Source organism: Eschrichtius robustus, chromosome 3, assembly GCF_028021215.1.
Source record: "Eschrichtius robustus isolate mEscRob2 chromosome 3, mEscRob2.pri, whole genome shotgun sequence".
NCBI classification, from domain to species: Eukaryota; Metazoa; Chordata; class Mammalia; order Artiodactyla; family Eschrichtiidae; genus Eschrichtius; species Eschrichtius robustus.
In genome coordinates this window covers 127,219,930-127,240,881 of record NC_090826.1, presented here as the reverse complement: position 1 = coordinate 127,240,881, position 20,952 = coordinate 127,219,930, and the positions used below count along the sequence as shown (strand labels likewise).

The 20,952-nt window shown below is 35.5% G+C and overlaps 1 protein-coding gene across 1 annotated transcript; it reads right to left on the bottom strand.

The window, feature by feature from the left end:
• Window positions 1–487: 487 nt before the first annotated feature.
• On the bottom strand, window positions 488–20,874 carry BLZF1 (basic leucine zipper nuclear factor 1). Its single transcript, XM_068541214.1, has 7 exons — window positions 20,664–20,874; window positions 19,535–19,610; window positions 11,958–12,397; window positions 10,384–10,583; window positions 8,239–8,367; window positions 6,342–6,561; window positions 488–1,846 (listed from the first exon to the last, which is right to left on the bottom strand). Exons 2-7 carry the CDS (start codon window positions 19,563–19,565, stop codon window positions 1,661–1,663), a joined length of 1,206 nt encoding a protein of 401 aa, XP_068397315.1. The 5' UTR covers window positions 19,566–19,610; window positions 20,664–20,874; the 3' UTR covers window positions 488–1,660.
• Window positions 20,875–20,952: the final 78 nt, after the last annotated feature.

The window sequence follows — 20,952 nt, the reverse complement described above, 5'->3', positions numbered from 1 at the left end:
TTAGTGATGTTGAGCATCTCGTGATGTGCTTATTGGCCATTCGTGTATCTTTTTTTGGAGAAATGTCTATTCCTTTGCCCATTTTTTAACTGGATTGTTTTTAGGTTGTTGAGTCGTAGCCCTTTATTTATTCTGGACACTAGACCCTTAATAGATAGATACATCATTTGCAAATATTTTCCTCCATTGTGTAGGATGCCTTTTCATTCTGTTGCTTATTTCTTTTGCTGTGCAGACGGTTTTAATTTTGATGAGGTTTAATTTATCTATTTTTTTCTTTTGTTGCCTGTACTTCTGGTGTCATAGTCAAGAAATCATTGCCAAATCCACTGTCATGGAGCTTTTCCTCTATGTTTTCTTCTACGTTTTATACTAAGTAAACCTAAAGGAAAGGCTGAAGAATCAGTTGTAAATAGTATAAGCTAGATGAAGACTTGAATTGAAGCGCATCATTCTGGGGGAAAAATAAATAAATATTCACACTAAAGAAGGTAGAGAAATTTATTGCCACTTGAAACTATAACTCAGATGAATCAGACCAAAACAAAACCATTAAATTGACATTAAAACATATTGTTATTTGATCAGATTTGTCTTTTGAGGATTTCTTTACTGATAGGCACTTCTGCAACCACTTAGGGTAATTTGGTATAAACATTTTGTGGACATTTTTAAAGGTGTATAAAAGGATGTTTGATGATAGCCAGTCATAAGTAAATAATAATATATATGACATAAAAATTAATTGATGAATTGCATTTTTGAGTTTGAACAATGTTCTAGAAAGATCCTACTTTCTCTGCCATATTTCATAAGTATCAAATTGGATATTCCTGTTGTGCTGCAATTGCCAAAATGAGCTCAATAGTTAGAATGTTTCTTCTATATATCAAGTTGCATCCATTCAAAATATGGAATCCCCTGCACAAAACCAAAATGAGAACATGTTTTGCTCAAGCATTTGTTAATGTGGCTGTAAAATATTTAAAAGTTTCCTAACATACAGCATTTATTTTTAAAGTAGTCCCTTCACCCACAGTATTTCCATAAGACTCTTTTGTAGCCCCTAAAAATCACCAAAAAGGGAAAGGACTCCTATCCCACTCTCTCCCCGACCCCTGCCAGCTACTTTTACTTTAGAGTAGGGGTCAGAAAACTTTTTCTGTAAAGGACCAGATAGTAAATATTTTAGGCTTTGCTAGTCATACAAACCCTGTTGTAGCTACTCAATTCTGTTGTAGCACATGAAACCAACCACAGACAACAGTACATGAATGGGTGTGGTTGCATATGACCCAAGGCTGTAGTCTGCCAATCCTTGCTTTAGAGTACAGAAATTAGTTTGCTTATGTAAAATATATAGCAAGATAGATAAATAATAAATTAGGGCCTAAAAGAAAGGTACAGAATCTTTTTCTTTTAGTCCTTTAGGAAAACCATCCTGTAATGCCTGTATTGTCTATTTTAAATATATCTACACAGTTTCATTTTTTCCTTACCCTGAGATATTTATTAAGAAAGGGTAATCCGGAGTCCAGTACATGAAACATCTTTGGGGATATATATTATTTAAATAGAAAGTGATAATACTTCTAGCATTAAAAGAACCCCAGCTGCCAAATAATAATGACTCTATAGTGTGCCTCCAACATATTGACTGTTAAAGGGCAATAAGTTCTCCCTGGCAGTGATTACAGCAATTGAAAGTTATATTTTCATATCTTGTATAGGGATGAAATCGTCCAATATTTTTCTTTGTAGCAAGTAAGGTGGTTGGTGAAGACTTAGAAAATGGATTATCAGGTGAGCTCTCTGTACAGCTTACTGGATCCAAACTGCGTAGAACCTAAGGAAAATAAGAGGTGATGTCAGATGTATGCAGTAAGGACTTAAAAGCCCTTGGTTTTATTAATATATAACTACCAATAAGTGCTATTTCATTAATACGTAACTGCCATAAAAAATAACATTTGAATGATGAATTTGATTAGAGAACTTATGCCTTTTCTCAAAAAGCTCTAAATTTGACAATGATGTCAAGTTATTATATTACCTAGGTTACCTATTTTTAAAAATAATGAAATTACTCTTATGCATATTGATGAAAATATATGAAAACATAAAAGAAAATTAGGTTATATCAATCTTACTGTAAGTGATGTTGATTTTTATCTTTAATCAAAAAGTATGCACTACCTTTCTCCCTCAGTCCTTCATTGAGCTGCTTGGAATTGGGATTCTGCCTTCATTCTTCTACTGAAATGTTATTTCAAAGTTTTTGATCATTTACTTGTAAAATCAATGGTTTTCCTTTCTCTTTTTCTAATTTATATGCAATATTTTATGCTAATGATCATGTTTTTGTTTCTTGGATTCATGGACACCATACTCTCTTAATTCTTCTTCTCCTCTGATTTTTCCTATTCTGTTTCCTTTACTGAGACCCACAACAGGAGGAACTCTTGGGTTGAAAAAAATTCTCCAATTAAGGGCAAGGATAACATGGCTGGCTCATAGCTCCTGTTTCTCATTTTCATATTCTTCCAACCATCATCATATGATGAGCATGGGTTATTGGGCAAAGGAGGCAGGTACTGGAATTGGAAAGGAATTGGGAAAAGCAGTGGGGGAAAGAGCTTTCTCTCCTTCTATGTAAGGGTTATTCAAAACAGCTTTCAGAAATGGCTTGAGATGTCTGTTTCCCTAGCTCTCATTGTCCAGCAGGTTTTTGTCCTTCTAAGTTACCAATGTACCCGAAGAGCTATAGCTAATTTAAAAATGTCCTGGCATCATTTAAGAGCTACCATTCTATTTCAGTACCTCTGTTTTTCTACTGGATTACTGCTTTTTCAATTTAGTTTTTGATATCCTTCTATTTTTACAGAACGTGGTTAGATGCTACTGGACAAACAGAGATAAAGGACTTATCTTAAAGCTGCTTATAAATTTAGAAGGGAAAATTATAACAGTACCCCAACTCGCTATATATGTTATTACATTATGTGCCTTTAGAGAGAGAAACAAAATGCCAAAGGAATACAATTAAAGGAGACCGAGATACCAGTATAGATAGAAGGTTTCTAGATTTTAGCCTGAAAGTGATAGGGAAGGATTTTAAGCAGGGTGCCTTTCAGAGAGATCACTCTATACACAGCGGGTGGATGAGGGAAGGAGTGGGCACTAAAGCAGACGTGGGAAGAACAGAGAAAGGGAGTTTACAGCAATAATCTAGCTAAGAAATGCTGACCTTGAAGCAATGTGGCTAAAAGGTCCAAGAGACACTAAGGAAGTAGGACTGTCAGTTTTGTTCAGTGAGACAATATGGTGGATAAAGGATTGGGAGAAGGGGATGTAAACCAAGCCTTGAGGCTACCCACCATTGTACAGTGAAATAGGAGGGTGTAGGGTTACGTAAGCCAAGGGAAGAGAGTGTTTCAAGATATCAGGAGTAGTTAATTATACCAGATGCTACTGGCAGCAACCAGGTAGGCAGCAACACCATTTCCCAACAAAAAGAATCGAAAAAGAGAAACGATTTTGGATAAAGCTGATGAGTTTAGTTTCAGGGACTGATTCAGTAAACAGCTGAACACCTACTGTTGTACAAAGGATTATGCCAGACCTTGAGGAAATGTAAGACATAAGCTCCTTAAGGAACTTACAGTTTGGGAGAGAGATGGAGAATCAAACAATTGCAATTTAACATGATAAAGAGCTATACTAGATATATATATATGTACAAAATGCAGTGGAAGCCTGGAGGAAGGAACATCTAGGTTTGCCTGTGGGATTCAGGGAAGGCTGATTCTTAAAGGCAGTATAGTGGTTGGGCAAGAAGAGAGATGTTGGGAGGGCAGTCCAGGCAGAGGGAAAGTATGTACAGAGGCATGAGATACAGTGGCCTATCTGTGGAATGAAAGTGGTTAACACTGCTGGGATGTGAAGTGCAGAGGGTGGACACACCTGGAAAATGGTCCTAGAGAAGGGGAACTGGAATAATGATTAATGAAAAGGCCTTCTCTACAGTATGAAATAACTCAGGTTCAGTAATGAGGGAGACTGGGAGCCCTCTGAACAGCAGTACCAAGAATGATGGGATTGGCATTTTTGAAATAACTCACTGGCAGTGGAGGATGGCGTGGAGGCAGGTCAAAAGCAAGGTGGGGATGTTGGTGAGGAGGCTATTGCTAAAGTCTAGCCTGGAGATCAGGTGTCTGAACTTGGGAGAGGGGATAAATCAGAAGGAACTGATAGGACTTATAAAGGCAACAGAATTAGAGGGATGAAGGATATAATAATAATGATAGCTACTATCTACTGAGAAATTACTGTACCTATATTGGAAACTGCTACAGGCTTTATATGTATTATTTTATGGAATCCTCAAAACATCCCTATGTAGTAGGTATAGTTCGCTAAGCTAAGGAATACAGGAGAAGCAGGTTATTTTACTGTTTTTTTTTTTTTTGCAGAATGGGAATACAAATGCAAAAGCAAGGAGAAAAGAGGTTGTTCTATTTTTAGCTGTCTATGGGATAAGCATATGGAGATGTCCAGCTGGATGTAAGTCTCTTAACTCAGGATGAAAACGTCTCCTTTGAAGAAGTTGAAGAAGTCACAGTTGAAGAAGTCACAAGCATAAAGCTATGGGATTAGGATAGTCCCTAGAGAATACAGAAAGTCTTGTTATGTAAGGAAAGGCTCAAGAGTGGGCACAGAAAGAGAATTCTGCCCCCCGCATCCTCCATCAAACACTGAGAAAGAATGGTCACAGAAGTAGCAAAGAGCTGGGAGAGTATGGCGTTTCAGTAACTGAGGGAGTTTGAAAAGCATGGAGAACAGGTTCCTATGGAACAACAACATTTAAAGGAGGAAAATCTATGAAGAGGAGTTCAGAGAGGCAGCATGAGGTTCAAGAAAAGAGTAATGTCACATGAGTAAAGGGAGTATCAAGGAGGCATGCTAGATGAAGTAAAACATGACAAAGTATTTAAATATTCATGACCTTTATAAGAGTACTTTTTGAGAACAGTGGAGCTGGAAGTCTATTGAGCTAAGCAATGGCAGGAGTTGAGGAGTGGATGGTATGTAAGTAGAAATAAGTACAGACAACTTGTTCAAGATTCTTGGTTGTGAAGGGACGGTCATAAGACCATATATAGAGGACTTAGGATAGAGGGAACATTCTTCCTTTTTAGATGGAAGACACTTGGGCATGTTCTTAAGCCAAAAGGAAAGAGCCAATAGAAGAACTGTTGGTGGAGGCCTGATGAGGCTGAGGGAACATGCTATGCTTTGGAAAGGAGGAGGGACACCCTTTCCAGTAACAGAAATATATGTAAGGATGGTTGCCATATAGCTAGGCTTCTGGATAGCAAGTGGGACCTTGAGGGAATTTTCTGCCTCTGCCCTCTTTTTCTTCTGTGAACAAGGAACCAAAGTCATCTGCTGAATCTGAGGTAATAGTTGGATGCGTATAGAAACCAAGAAGGCAAGCAGTTGAACTGACACAAGAATGGGGTTTTCAGGGTACCTGAGAGAAGGATAAGAAAGAAACATCCTTAAGAATGTAGTCTAGGCAAGCTATGGCAGGAAGAAGCCAGGAGAGTTAGCTGATGAGATGAAGAAAAAAAATGTAGGGCCCAAGGGAATAAAAATTATGATGTGATCAAGGAACAGGGGTATTCAGAATGATAGAATTGGAGCTGGAAAGAAAAGCTGAGATCACAGTTCATGGAGAGATGTTGAAGATTTTAAAAGTGGAAAAGTTCTGGTAATGACAAGGCCTATGATGGGGACATGGGAGTCAGATACTGAAGTGTAATGAGGGTGAACCTGGATGGCTGTAGAACTGTGAGACCACAGTATTTGACAGGTCACCTGCATGAGCCCTTAATTCACGCAGGACTGAAGGTACCAGGTCTACAGTAATTGATTCTGTGGAGTCTGGCACATTCCCATCTATATGGGGAAAAAACAAGTAACATCTTAGACCAGAAGTAATCAATTATCTACTCTTGATTACTAAATTAAAAGTTCTGCACAGTGGTTTTCATATCAAAATGAGCTCAAGAAAAGGATTATCAATGATTCAGTAGCTAAAAAATAGGGCACCTTTAAAAACAACTACATTTTTTTCTCCTCAAGAATAGAGTGAGAAAATTAAAGCTCAGAGGAGGAAATAATTTTCTACAAGATCACTAGCTCATTAGTATGAGAATCAAATTTTGATCCCATATTTCCTAACTCCCAATGCCAAGCACTTTGCATTACAACATGTCACCTTTCAATAAGAGGACAGTCTTAGAGGTTCCACAGATCACGAAAGAGAAGTATTTTACCGTTTCAGCCATTTTTTCTGCTGGGGTGCTGCAGAATTCAACTGTTGATGGAAACTTTTTTTGACCATTAGTGCCAACATTTCCCAGAAGACGAGAATTTATTGCTTTTGCCAACTTGTGATTTGTTAACGCTAGTTCTGCTGTGCTGTGAGGTTGCGCGCTAGGGTAGTAAGTTTGCTCTCTTCCCCACTGCAAGGAGACCAAGAGCTCCTCCAACAACCTGCAAAGACCACACATGAGCACTGAATATTAATCAGAGGATAAAATATAAAAATCAAGAATGATGAATAAATGAGAAGCATATTTCTGAAATCATATAGTATCTTTCTCCACTATCTTTCTCTCAGAGTTTAATAAATCAGGAAGTCTGGTAAAATAAGTCAGATTACAGAAAGCACTTATTGATTTTATGGTTATCTGGAAATCATTCAACAAACAGTACATTTTTTAGTTCTCATATTTTAGTACAGGTAAAATATAATAGTATACTCATACAGTATTATAGAACTACTGATTTGATTTGTGCATTTATTGAGATATTCATATGGTATATGTATATGATAATTTTTTGTGTGAGTTACATTGGTTGATTTCTAAATGATAAACCAACTTATAATGCTTGGGATAAAACCTACTTGGCCACGATCTATAAACATTTTTATATACTGTTGGATTTGAATCACTGAAATTCTGTTAAGGATTTTTGCATCTGTATTCATTAGCGATATTGGCCTGTAGTTTTCTTGTAGTGCCTCTGTCTGGTTTTGGTGTCAAGATGATGCTGGCCTCATAAAATGAGTTGGAAATTGTTCCCTTCTCTATTTTCTAGAAAAGTTTGTGTAAATTTGGTTTTATTTCCTCCTTAGATGTTTGTTAGTATTCACCAATGGATCCATATAGGCCTGGGGTTTCCTTTACTAGAAGGTTTTTGACTACAAAGTAAATTGCTTTAATAGGTCCGGGCTATTCAGGTTATCTGCTCTTGAGTACTCTGGTGGTTTGGGTCTTTTAGGGAGATCGTCCATTTAAGTTGTTGAATTGATTAGCATAGTGTTGTTCATAACATCCCCTTATTATCTTTCCTATGTCTACAGAATCAGTAGTGTACCCCTCTCCTTCTCATCCCTGATACTAGTCATGTGTATCTATTTTTTTCCTGATTATACTGCCTAGAGGTTTTGTCAACTTATCTTTTCAAAGAACCAGTGTTTGGCTTTCTATTTCATTTATTTCTGCTCTCATCCTTTTCTTCCTTCTGCTTAATTTGCTCTTTGTGTTTCTTAAGAAGGAAGCTTAGATTATTGATGAGACCTTTTTTCTTTTCTACAATAAGCATTTAAAATTATAAATTTCCCTCTAAACACTGCTTTAGTTGCCTCTCACAAAATCTTATATTTTGATATATTGTGTTTTCATTCTTCTAATTTCCCCTTTGATTTTCTCTTGACCTTTACTTATTTGATTTGTAAGAAATCAACTACATAAAAGTATAAAGTACATTTAAGGAAGACTATCAATTTTGACAGTTCTGGTGCATACAGACATGAAAGTAAGCTCTAATACTGTAGAACAGTCCTCAAAAAGATCTCCTTCCAAAGGAAAGACCAGTATGCTTTTTGGCTTCTACCAAAAACCATACAAAACTGCTATAACTATAACCAAAAACTATTTTTAAATCCAGGGATTTCTTCTATTATAGATGTAACTAATTCTCTCCCCAATTAAGAATAAAAGAAGCACGTCTTCTGTTTTTTCAGTCCTTCTCCCTCCCCTGGGCATCTGTTTTAAAATGTATATGCTCAATAAGTTATTAAATGTAGAAATACTAAAGAACTATCTCAATAACAAAAATTGCAGGAGAAAGGAGAAGAGTTCAGAATGTAAACAAGTGCCATACTTCTGCGCAGCTATCATTTCCTGACGAAACTGTTCCCGTTCACTCAGGAGATCTCGTATAGCACTCTGTGCATCACGGTTTTGACGCTGTAAAACTGCTCTGGAGTTGGTTAACTCATCTGCCATAACCCTGGAAAAGATTAAAACCTTACATATAGATTCTCTGACAGTGTTAAGAAGTTAACATACTACCTTTGTGACTATGTCATTTTTAAAAACTTACAAAAAAGATTTAACGTTGTCAAATTACTTCTCAGTTTTTAAATCTTCACTAAAAAACATTTAAAATCTTTATGAGCTTAGAACTTATTAAAGGGACTCAATTAAAATATCTGTTTACAGAATGACAAAGGAAACAGTTTTTTAACTTTCCTATATAGTGACTTTGGAATGTACTTCAGTCTTACTCTAGATTAATCAAGTTTTGGGAAAAAAATAACATTATTTAAATGTTTTTTAAATACGGAAAACTTAAGAGAAAAAAATGAGTTATTTTTCTGCCATTCAATTACTTCTTTGTCCTTAGAAAAATATTAAATATAGAAAGATTTATAAAAAAGCAAAACTAAGTCCTTCTTCCTGTCCAAATCCCCATCCTTCTTTTATAATCAGTAATCAATAAAGTAACCAATACATTTTTCTAGAAAAAAATAATTTATGTGTATATCAACATAAAATTATGTGTAAAAATAACTATATTCATATTATTTACAAAAAAGGGATTATTTAATACAAACTTTTCTATAGTTTGCTTTTTTTTCACCTAATAATTTATCTTGGTGATTTTTTTTCATATTAGCACACATAGAGCTAACTCATTCCCTTTTTTTAAAAAAAAACAGCTTCATGTTTTCTTCTGATTGGATGTACCAAAATGTATTTAACCAATTCTCTATTGATGGAACTGAAGCAAAATTTTGAAGTATTTTTATTCAGCTGAAAATCTTAAAACTAAAGTCTCAGACCACAGTAACCACTGAATTCCTTAAAATGAAAACAATTCTGACATTAAAAGATTAAATCAACTAAAATATCAATAAAGTTTGGTTTAATTATTATTGCCCTTAGAGTGTTACTATCAGCATTGATCAGGATGTTAAAAAAAAGTTACATATTACAGTAATCTGTAAAATATATGCATGATTTGCTTCTTAAGCTGTTCAATGAGAATTAATATTCATTCTAAGTCAATAAACAGTAAATTCATTTCGCCAAATAGATCCTATATTAGTACAATTAGAAAACAAATTAAGGATTTTAACAGAGTAATCAATTACTAGAAAGTATCACAGATATTAAAACATGAAAAAATACTTTCCTAAAAATTTATTCATTACAATCAGTGGTTCTTAAGGTACAGGCTGGAAGCCTTTGGTATTCGTGAGAAAATTGAATTTAAATCAATAGTTATGAAACATACTATGTGTGAAGCACTTGGCTAAGCACTGGAAATACACAGATGGATAACACCCAGATCCTGTTCTCCAGTAACTCAAAGTTGGAAGGAGGGGATAAATAGACAATCATAATATATAAGAGAGCTTCCCAACTACCAGTGTGTCCATGGGCCTGGGGGTTCTAAGGGCTGGGGGTTCTAGGGGCCTGGGGTTCTCACCTCTACTGGAGAGTAGCCTCATCCAGTATGCTATACAGTATGTCATACAGATGTTATCATTTTCTGTTTGTGCATGGTGAGAAAAAGGTTGGGAAGCTCTATTATGTAGTAAAATGAGCTATAAGAACAGAGCACGAGAGACAAAATATGATGTATGGAGTGGCAATGATATTTGAGTTCTCCAGATAGAAGGTGGGGAAAAATAGTCTTTTAAAAAATTTACGTATTTATTAATTGCCTGAGTTTACAGTTTTGTTTTGATCTTAAACATTGTAGTAGGAGTGATTTCTACTATAGAAGAGTAACTCAGAATTCTGGAATGAGGGAGGAGATTTTTGATACCACTTTTCCATTTACGGAGACTGTATGACCATCCAGAGGAGGGAGAGTCCACATCTTAAATAATACATGAGGTACTCTGACAATTTGAATCAGCAATTTTCACACTACAATCTATTTTCTTGCATTAGGGGTCAAAAATCTGATAGAGCAAAAGCTAGGAAATGAAATACTATTTAAAATAGAAAATACCTGCTTGCAAGGAATTTACTTCGCCACACATCACACTGTATCGACATCCGTTCTAACTGTTCGGAAAGCTGAGCTATGTTTCGACCTAGGGCTTCGTTTTCTAAAATAAGCTGATTTTTCTCACGGGCTAGACGTTCAAAGTGATACTGAAGATCATCCCCAACAGAAGCCACCAGCAGCTTTTTTAACTCACGATTGACCTGGAGGAAATCATGACCAATACAACAAGCTCAAAGTGATGCCAGTGACTTTAATGCAGCAAAATGAACAAAAGAGAAACTGTGTTTCATGTAGTTTGGACCTCCATTACTAAAAGTGTGTATCAAAAAGTGATATTAAATATTTAAGTTTCAAAATGTATACAACCATGTCTTTATCTCTATTAATCTACAGTCCATGTGGTTATAATCTGAGCCTCTTATTATAAGAGTACAAATCATTATCATAAAAATTACAAACTGCCTCCAGTCAACACTTAAAGGCAAAATATTAGAAAACTGAACCAATCAATTTTGCTAAAAGATATGACAAAGTGTTTTATAAATCTTTTCCAACATTTAAAAATTGATTTCTTTGTGCCTTAGGATTTTTATTTTTAAGAATTTAAGCAAAGAAAGCAATTCACATGTCTATAAGCATGTTCTTCACATTGTTATCAAAAATGCAAAAAATTAAAACATAAATGTCCAATAAAAGGTATTGGTATATGGTGCAGTCATTGAAGAACACTGTTGCTATTAATAATGATATTTTAATAGAATATCCTGTATTAACAACTAAAAAACAACTAAAAAAAGTGAGTTACAAGGCAAAAATATACCCAGTATGTGTAATTATGCATTTATAGCCAGATGGTATAATATAGGTAGCATTATTTTCATTATGTTTTCTGTATTTTCTAAAATGTTTACAAATAAATATGTACTAGTTTTATAATTTGAAATTAGTTATTTAAAAATATATTAAAATATATTATTAAATATATTAGAAATATATTTGGATGACAACCACTAACCATGGTGTCACAAAGACTAACATCTAACAAAAAGATGTATAATCTAACAGAGAGGCAAAGTGGGGCTGGTAAGGCAATTACTAAGATGTAAAGATTAAAGAAAGTGAATCAAGCACTATAGATAATTTTCCACTTACAAAGAAGATACTGATACTTATACCACCATTCTCTTTATTCTAAGTATTATCTATACACAGACAAAAATACTTGGAATTTATGGATTCTTAAAGCAAGGATTATTAACTAGTCTTACTTAGTCAATCTCTGGTCTGCAAGTTCATAACTGTAACCTCCTTTACAACTTATAGGTGGTCTTGTCCAAAGTACCTCACATTGTCCAAAGTACCTCATACTTCAACCATGTTTAGAGGATAAGTTCCCAACATAAACTAGTTCTATTAGAGGCACTAAAGAGAATGAGAAATTTAAGAGGAAGTTTTTTAGATAAATGACAAGTTATAATGACATTGCAAGAGGAAGTGTTGTTTTCTAACATGCAGGCTCAGAAGGCCCAGGTATAAAGAGAGGTACTCATTAAACCTATTAAGGCTGTTCTTACCTCTGACTGTACTCTGAGCTGGTTTGAAAGACCTTCTTTGTCCTGTAGTAACCTCCTTTCAGAGTTCTTGAGCTTTTCCAATATATTCTTTACCTCGGATAGTTCCTTTCTGGGTTCTTCAACTCCCTCTGGCTGGCCAAGGAGTTCTCCTTTATGATGTCCCAGAGACTTAACCTTTGCATTTTTGTTGGGGATATCATGGGTTATAGCGGCTTTGGGAACTAATATTCTTACAGCTTCGACTTCCACTGCTTTTTCAGCGAGAATCTTCCCTAGCTGAAGAACGCCTGGGCTCTCTGATGGAACTGCTTTCTTTCGTGGATTTGGAAGGATGTGATGCTTTATAGGTTGGATTCCAGGAGTAACTTCAATAGATTTAGGTGGCTCCTCAGTTTCCATTCCATCTCCCGCTCCTCGAATTGGGGATGAAGTAAGGATGACTATAGACGGGAAAACAAAACATAAACTACTTACTGAAAAGAAATGCCAGGAAAATGCTAAGACATGCTTTACCCTACATTCAGAATTCCTGGTACTGAAAAAAAGGGAAAAAATTTAGAGTAAAAATTTTCAAAACAATCATGTGTCAACAAAAGATGAACAAAGTCTTTCAGGTTCAAACTTTCCTTAAATAAATGGTTTCTCTCTTGGTAGAAACTGCAAGAGATTTGGAATCAAGGGATTTGGAATCAATCATTTATCAAAATGGTAAACATTTTTTTCAGTGTAATTAGTTATATACTATTTGTGCCTTCCACTAGGATATAAGTTCCATGAGGGTAGGGACTATGTGTCACTCGTTTACCACTATATTCTTAGTAAAGTGCCTTGTACCCAGAACTCTCTATCTGATGAACAATAAATGAATGGAAGCAAGAGGAGGGGAAAAGGACAAGCACATATAACAATGGTGATGATAAACTTTTGAGTTTTACAGGCAACAAACATGCTGCTTGGTGCCTAATATTGGCCAGACATTGTATGAGGTAGTGGGGACCTCTATGCTTAAGAAACTTACTATCTAAACTTGAGGAGACAGGACATACATGTAAAAAGATAACATGTATTACTGGGTAATATATAATAAGTTTGCAATAAGTGGTAGAAAAATATTTCTACAGAAATTTGATTTCTACAAAAATGTTAATTGAACAATCATGGACTATTGATCAGTCTTTGGTGAATTCATTACTATCTAGCCAAATCATATATTCATATGATTTGAATGTATATATTTACAATGTTGTGTTAATTTCTCGTGTACAGCAAAGTGATTCAGTTATATGTATGTATACATTCTTTTTCATATATTTTTCCATTATGGTTTATTACAGGATATTGAATATAGTTCCCTGTGCTATACAGTAGGTCCTTGTTGTTTATCCATTTGATATATAATAGTCTGCATCTGCTAATCCCAAACTCGCAATCCATCCCTCCCAGGTTTCTACTTTTTAATAAGCTTATTTTTCTTCTTCTTCCAAACTTAAGTTATATAGATACAGAACCTACAGAGTAGAACAGATTATCATCATACACAGTGACATATCTTCTGGTTTCTATTACTATTTTTTAAAACATTACATGATTAAAAGATATTAAGAAGAAAAAATTACGTATATTCTCATCATTCTAAAATAACTTTTCATTACTTCAAATTTCTTCAATATTTTTATATACTTATATTCATAATTAACTTTATAAGCTTAATATATTTTTCTATTTTGCTAGTCTTCATATTTTCATTTTATGACTATATTATTCCTTCAAGTTAATATAGCACTATTTAATTAATTACTATTTTATTGTTGGATGTTTAGACTCTTTCCAATTTTTTATTATAAAAATGCTTTAGTGAATATTTTTTTGCCTACAGGGTTTTTTTCAAATTCTGAATTATTTCTTTTGAATAAATTCCCAAGAAGAGAATTATGTGTCAGGTGAAGATCTGCATTGTCAAACTGCCTCACAAAATAACCCTACTGACGTATCAGTAGATCTATTACTTATGTCTTTATTTAGTTTTATTTTTTGCATGCTCCATATCCATGAGCTATTGCAATGCTTAAAAGTAAATAAGAAAACATTCTAAAGTGTTTAGAATGACACAGTAAGCACTCATTAAATGTTACCTCCTATTGCTTTTATTATTATTCTTTAAAAAAATCTAATAACTTTGGATCTTGATTAAGGGGAGAAAAAGCTTAATATCATAAAATGTAATTGTGCCTTTTATTCTCTTATGCTAAAGTTTTACAAAGTTATATCATCAGACTTTAGGACTATTTTTTCATTTATCAGATTTTTGGGGACTTTTTCCTAAGTATGTAGTAATGTACTGGAATTCCTGAGTTATGTTACACAGGAGGTAGAAAGACATCTGAGGTATAATTAAGGTGTTCTATTTAACAAAACGTTTTATATTAAAATAAAATATTTTGTCATTTCTGTATTAAATGTTAACTAAGACATACCTTGAGCCTTAGGACTGACTCTACTTTCAAAAAGATGAACAAAGGAATACTTCTGAAAGTGAAATAAAGGGTTTGGTACTTAGTTCATGCTGTAGCACATCAGCATGGAGAAGGAGAATCCCCACTGAACTGTTTTAAAAATAAAGGCCTATTCCCATGCTTTTAAAATATGTTTTCAAGTTTGTCTAACTCTATCTCGTGCAAATTTAATTTCGTCACTAAGACATCCTGGCATTTAAGAAGTAATGTAGAGTCATGAATTAACTACAGATTCACAATAAAAAAACACAACAAAAAGACACACTAGAGCTATGCCATTCAGGCCCACTGAAGCTGAAGAAATAAGAAGCAGTTGTGACATCTGTTAAGATTAAATACGATTTCTAGGCAAGTCATAACATTTTTGATTTGGAATTTTAGGTAATGGAGATTCAAGAACAAATCACAAAATGGTTAATGCTAAATTTAAAAGGCAAAGAAACAATGGGTATTTAACAGAAATCTCTTTTCAAACAAAACTGTCATAAAATTCCAATCAAGAAATTCAATCAATTTGGTTCAAACTCAATTTACTCTTCCTTAATTTAAACTGTTCTACTTACTCAAGCACTTGTGAGTCCCAAAGCTGTACCATATCTCACATGGCAGCTCCCTCTTTGTAACAACTGTGCTTCTAGCTACTGTGCACAGGCAAGGAGGCAAGGGGGAATCAGGGCTTTACATTTTCTCACCCAGTAACTTACTTTCATAATTCTATTTTTTCTGTGACCCACATAGAAACCTTTATTACATATGCACTAGGCCCAATCCAGGGCACATTCATGAGCAATTACCTTCAGTCAAGTGGGATGACAGTGATCTATGGTACCAGCTCTGTAATTATGAGTAATGTTTAAGTAAAGCAAAACATCAATCCCTTCCCATTCTTTGAAGGGAACCAAGGAAACAATTCTTTAATTACTCATCAACATTAACTTCCACTAAGTTAATTAACTTCCATTTACTTCCATTAAGTTAATCAAAGAATTAACTTTTAATTCTTTGATAAGTGATCACTTATCAAAGAATTAACTTTTAATTCTTTGATAAGTGATCACTTATCAAAGAATTAAAACATATCTAAGGTTTATGGCTCATTCTCACTGCCTTTCCCCCAAATTGGTGAAATGTAGCAAGAGAACAAATAATACTGTACAATAGGGGTTGGCAAACTTTTCCCATAAAGGGCCAGATAACATTTTAGGCTTTGTGGACCATGAGGCAAAATTAAGGATACTATTGATATATAGGCATTTATATATGAAGAGAAAAAACAAAATTTTAAAAATGAAATTCAAATTATAATAATTGAGTGAAGTGTTTTTTGGTAATATAGGTCTAATAATGAAAAGAAAAGAGTTCTTTTTTACTCGGGATAACACCTGGCTTAAGTGCGATTCAAAGTTCGTGTTCCCTATTATCAGACTGCAAATATTCTCAGCAGGCCCAAGAGCCATAATTTGCCAACCCTTGCTCTAGAATACTGAGGCAAAAAGAACATTATTTTATAGTCTGTTATGAAACAAACATTTCTCCTTCTTTGATAAAACTAAATCTATGAAGACAGATACTCAGAGTCAGCAGGATGGTGTAATAAAACTAGACTAGACTCTGAGTAAAAAACTTCAGTCTCCACTGCCACACATTGTGTGACCTTGGGCAAACCACGTAACCTTACCCCTCCCCCCCATCCTACATTGCTTTCAGAATAATGCAAATACAAGAGTGTTTCAAAGTAATTTGCCTCTCTCCTAGACTAAACTGTTGAGATCTCCTCAGGGCAGGGACTGCCTCCTAATCTTGGTATCATCAGCTTAATGAAATGGTGCTTGGTGCAGAAAAGGTGAGTAAATGCTTATGGAAGTTCATCAATGTTAACATTAACACACCACCTAGAAGATTTCCTTTTAACATCCAATAACTAACTCATTCAAAAACTGCTCAGTTTTTTTCCTCTACACGGAATCATTAATTACTAACTCATAATCTGACAAACTTTTCAGATCATATGCAGATTCAGTTATAAAACAGTTAAATTAGGGATCATCACTTGGTAATTTTAAATTAATATTCTTTTATATGTCACCAGTATCACCCAATGAAGTTTACTTACCACTAAATTAGAAAAATATGCTATAGGCAGTGGACTTAAGAGTCAGGCCCATGTTTACTGATGTGGAATCCAAACGTTCCTTTTGTCAGAGGCCCAGCAAATAAAAGAGCTTCCCGGTCAAATAAGTGTGGGCAGTGCTGCATACCACGTATATCTCTTTGGAGCTGAACAGTGTACATTAGTATATAAAAGGCTCTGAAGGGTCCTGTAGTATAATCTCTCCCTTAGTCCAGCATTTCTCTAATTTATCTGTCCATGGAATCCTTCTTCACCTAATAACTATTGTTCCACAGACTTAAGAGTTAAAAGTTAGACTATTTTATGGAATTATAAATATTTGAACATCTCAGACCTTCCTATTTGGTCTATTTTCACTAAACTGTCTGACTTTAATCCCTTTACTTCTTTTTTCCTTATAAATTTATTTATTTATTTATTTATGGCTGTGTTGGGTCTTCGTTTCTGTGCGAGGGCTTTTCTCTAGTTGCGGCAAGCGGGGGCCACTCTTCATCGCGGTGCGCGGGCCTCTCACCATCGCGGCCTCTCTTGTTGCGGAGCACAGGCTCCAGACGCGCGGGCTCAGTAGTTGTGGCTCACGGGACCAGTTGCTCCGCGGCATGTGGGATCTTCCCAGACCAGGGCTCGAACCTGTGTCCCCTGCGTTGGCAGGCGGATTCTCAACCACTGCACCACCAGGGAAGCCCAATCCCTTTACTTTTAATTTCAACCTTGCTTCCCCCAAAAGTTTTGGATTCAAATTCTAATTTTCTAATTGTTCCTATGTATTGCATGTTTCCCTTTCAAAAAGCCTTAGCAGCAAGGACACATCCCTCTCATGATGACAGTATTGCTCAAATGTCTGCTGAGAAGAAGTTCTGTCCCTATAAGCCAATCTTGCTTCTTTTCTGAGGCAGTTACAGGAAATGCAGGCAACTGACAAATGTCAACCATATAAGTGCACCTTTTCTCAGGCCATGTGATACAAGTAACTCTTCACTAACAACAGTTTAAATGATATTAAACGAAGGATTAGGACTAACAGCTGAATTATCTACCTCACTGTAAAATTAAGATCAAATGAAATAAGTATGTGAATGTGCTTTATAACTCTAATCCTCATTACAAACAAGTAACAACAAATAAATAATTTCACAGAGGCCTTGCAATAACTAACTTCTAATTACTAATGATAATGTCGTATTTAGTTTTTCGTTTTTTGCCAAGTACCATGCTAACTGCTTTCACAGTAGTTATGATTTAATTGCTCTTATTTCCCATTAATCCCCAGCTTATTACTTTCATTTCAGTTTCTGGTTTGCTTATTCTAATACTATAAAAAGCCTCTGGTGACCCCGAAATGCTCTTGCACTCAGCTGAATTAAATTCAATTAAATATTTATTGGCATGATCTTCGCTGTCTAAACACATTTAAACCCCCTTTAAAGAGTTTGCGTTTGGAGATGTGCTTGCTGCAAAACTGGCTTCTAGGAAATAGTTTCCCATCTCTCACTGACAGCTCCAACCTCCACAACTCACTCTACCCAAGAATAACCTGAATCAAGAGGAGCTCACTTTGGGACATGCTAAGACTGTTATCTATGTCTAAGTGAAGATAATCAGTAGACAGTAAGCTACAAGGGTCTGAATCACAAGGAAAGAGATCTGAGCTATAGATAGATTTGGAAGCCATCCTTATAATTACTAAAGCTGTGAGAGTAGAAGAGAAGGAGGGCTGAAAAACATTAATATTTAAAAGATAAACCAGAAGAAGAGGAGAATTAAAAAGAAACTATAACTAGAGCAGTGGTGTCCAACAGAACTTTCTACAATTATGGAAATGTTCTATATCTGCACTTTCTAATACAATACCCACCAGCCACATGTGGCTATTGAGCACTTCAATGTGGCTAATGTGACTGAGAAACTGAATTTTTAATTTTTAAAAATACTAATTTAAGCTCAAATAGCCACATGTGGCTACTGCATTGGACAGTGAAGGGCCAGTAGATGGAAAATAAGAGTAAAGTCATGGAAATCAAGGAAAGAAAGTATTTCAAAAAGTGGGAATGATCAGTAGTATGAAATGTTATACAAAGGACAAGCAAGGCAGGACTAAAAAGTAACTACTGTAGTTATTCGCAAATGTTCTGAGTTGAATTGTGTCCCATCCATACCTCAGAATGTGACCTCATTTGGAAATAAAGTCATTGCAGATGTAATTAGTTAAGATGAGATCATACTGGAGTAGTGTGCACCCTAATCCAATATGATTAATGTCCTTTTAAAAAGGAGAAATTTGGACACAGAGACACACATGCACAGGGAGAATGCCATGTGAACAAAAAGGCAGAGATCACTGTGATGTGTCTACAAGCCAAGGAATACTAAAAATTGCCAGCAAACCACCAGAAACTAGGAGAGAGGCCTGGAACAGATCCTTCCCTAGTGCCTGCAGAGGGAGCATGGCTCTGCCAACATCTTGATCTTGGACTACTAGACTCTAAAACTGTGAGACAATAAATTTCTGTTGTTTAAGCTACCAGTTTGTGATACTTTGTTACAGCAGCCCTAACAAACCAATGCAATAAGAAAAAGGTCTTTTATACCTGCTAGTTGTTTGTCCATCTACCCAAATCTTTTACAATGTATATTATTTATTTAAATCTTAATCTTCTAGTGGACAGAGAACATAGCTATAAAAATTTGCTTTTACACTACTGTTTAACAGTAGTAGTCATCTAATAAATACTACCAAATGATGTTACTATTCACCTGTATCTGTAGTACTGAAATGTAAACACAGCATTAAGAAACAAACATGAAGAGATATGAAATACAAATGATTCCCAAGGGCTCTATGGGGTTTGGTTACCTGGCTCAAACATTCCTTTGTCCTATCATCATAAATTTCATGTTTTAAAAACAATTATCAGCAAAAGAAGACCACTTACCTTTGGTTTCTAAGCTTTCAAGAGTAGTCATTTTTTTCACCAATAAAAATGCACCCCAAGACTTCTACTGAAAAACCTAAAAATGTATAAAATGAAAGAATTAAAACAATACCATATAAACACATTCACTAAGTCCCTGTAATTTAAATACTGTGATATTCTCCTTCTGCATTTAGGAGGTGCCCCTTATAGCCCTTTTCCACAAGGTGATATTGTTATGGTTACCAAATGTCTCAAAAAAATTAGGGGTGGTTTATTTTCAAATTTCTGTTTCAGTGTATACTCTAAATTACCACCAGTATATTCTAAATTATCAGATGTGTGTCCTTAAATTTAGCTCAGAAAGAGTACTGTAGTTACTGTAGGGGCTTTTGTATCACTGATATGACACCAGGAATTTAAAAGTAATTAATTATGTTCTCAGGAGACATTATTGGCACTATTTTGTTCACTTTATATATCAGAGAGGAGCTTCTGTTCAGACGTTTAACAAGCGACAAAAAATTCATGATAATTTGCACTTCCTGGCAATAAAATTAAAATGGCATAGCATATGCTTTCAGAAATGTATGCATGGTCTTACACTATAGGCTAAGATTCAGTGGAGAACGTGAGAAGGAAGGTGATACTAATGCAGTGATTATGAGTATGATGAACTGGGACACTGGATGACAACTGGTTTCACCACAAAAATGATCACTCGGGTACTCGATATAACTCGGCATAGCGTCTCCCACGACTACCTTCCTCAAAAGTCACAAACCCGCCTCCTATTGTTCTGAAAACAGGTCTCCAAAGACCCTTCGAAAGAGCAGTGAGCCCTCGGAAGATGCGCAGCGAAATGTACGAGCACAGCCAGTGTCGGCCGGCAAACACCAAGGGAAGGGGGTGAAGGATGGGTCTGGAGTGGGTAACAGGTATGAAGGCGGCAGGATGGAAGCGATAAGCCTGTCAACCTCTGCGGTCCCCAGAAGTCGAATCCCAAGTTCCCTGCCTGTCTGAACAAGCCTTCCTGGAACAACAGGCAACCTTTCCTTAACCCAAAGCGACTGAACACCAAACTTCAACTCAGACCGCCGTCCCGTTCCAAAATGCCCTCTTAGTTACACAAGTCCGTTTTTGGACTTACCTCTCAGACTCTTACTCTTCCTATTGCAGGGGGCCTCACTTTACAGGGTCTTCGTCTAGATCTCACTGGGCTAACTTCTCCACACACTACCCTTACATTCCGAAGCCAATCCGCCCAGGCCTTGGTGACATCAAGCTTCTGGTTCACAAATAATCACTTCCGATTACTCAGGGTTTCGTTTCCGGAATACTTTTCCAAAAGAAAAAGGTAAACACACTCTGTGGTGCGTTTAAACTCAAGTAACACAGAACATCTTCTGTAAGACTTCAGTAAGTGAAAACTGGATGAA

Bases quoted from the DNA above. Each gene is read 5' to 3' on its own strand.
- BLZF1 (XM_068541214.1), bottom strand. From the start codon at position 19,565: ATGACTACTCTTGAAAGCTTAGAAACCAAAG. The intron at 6,562-8,238 runs GTATGGCACTTG...TGGTCTTTGCAG, and splicing joins GAAATGATAGCTGCGCAGAA to GTTGTTGGAGGAGCTCTTGG. The intron at 1,847-6,341 runs GTAAAATACTTC...TATTTTCCTTAG, and splicing joins CAGAAAAAATGGCTGAAACG to GTTCTACGCAGTTTGGATCC.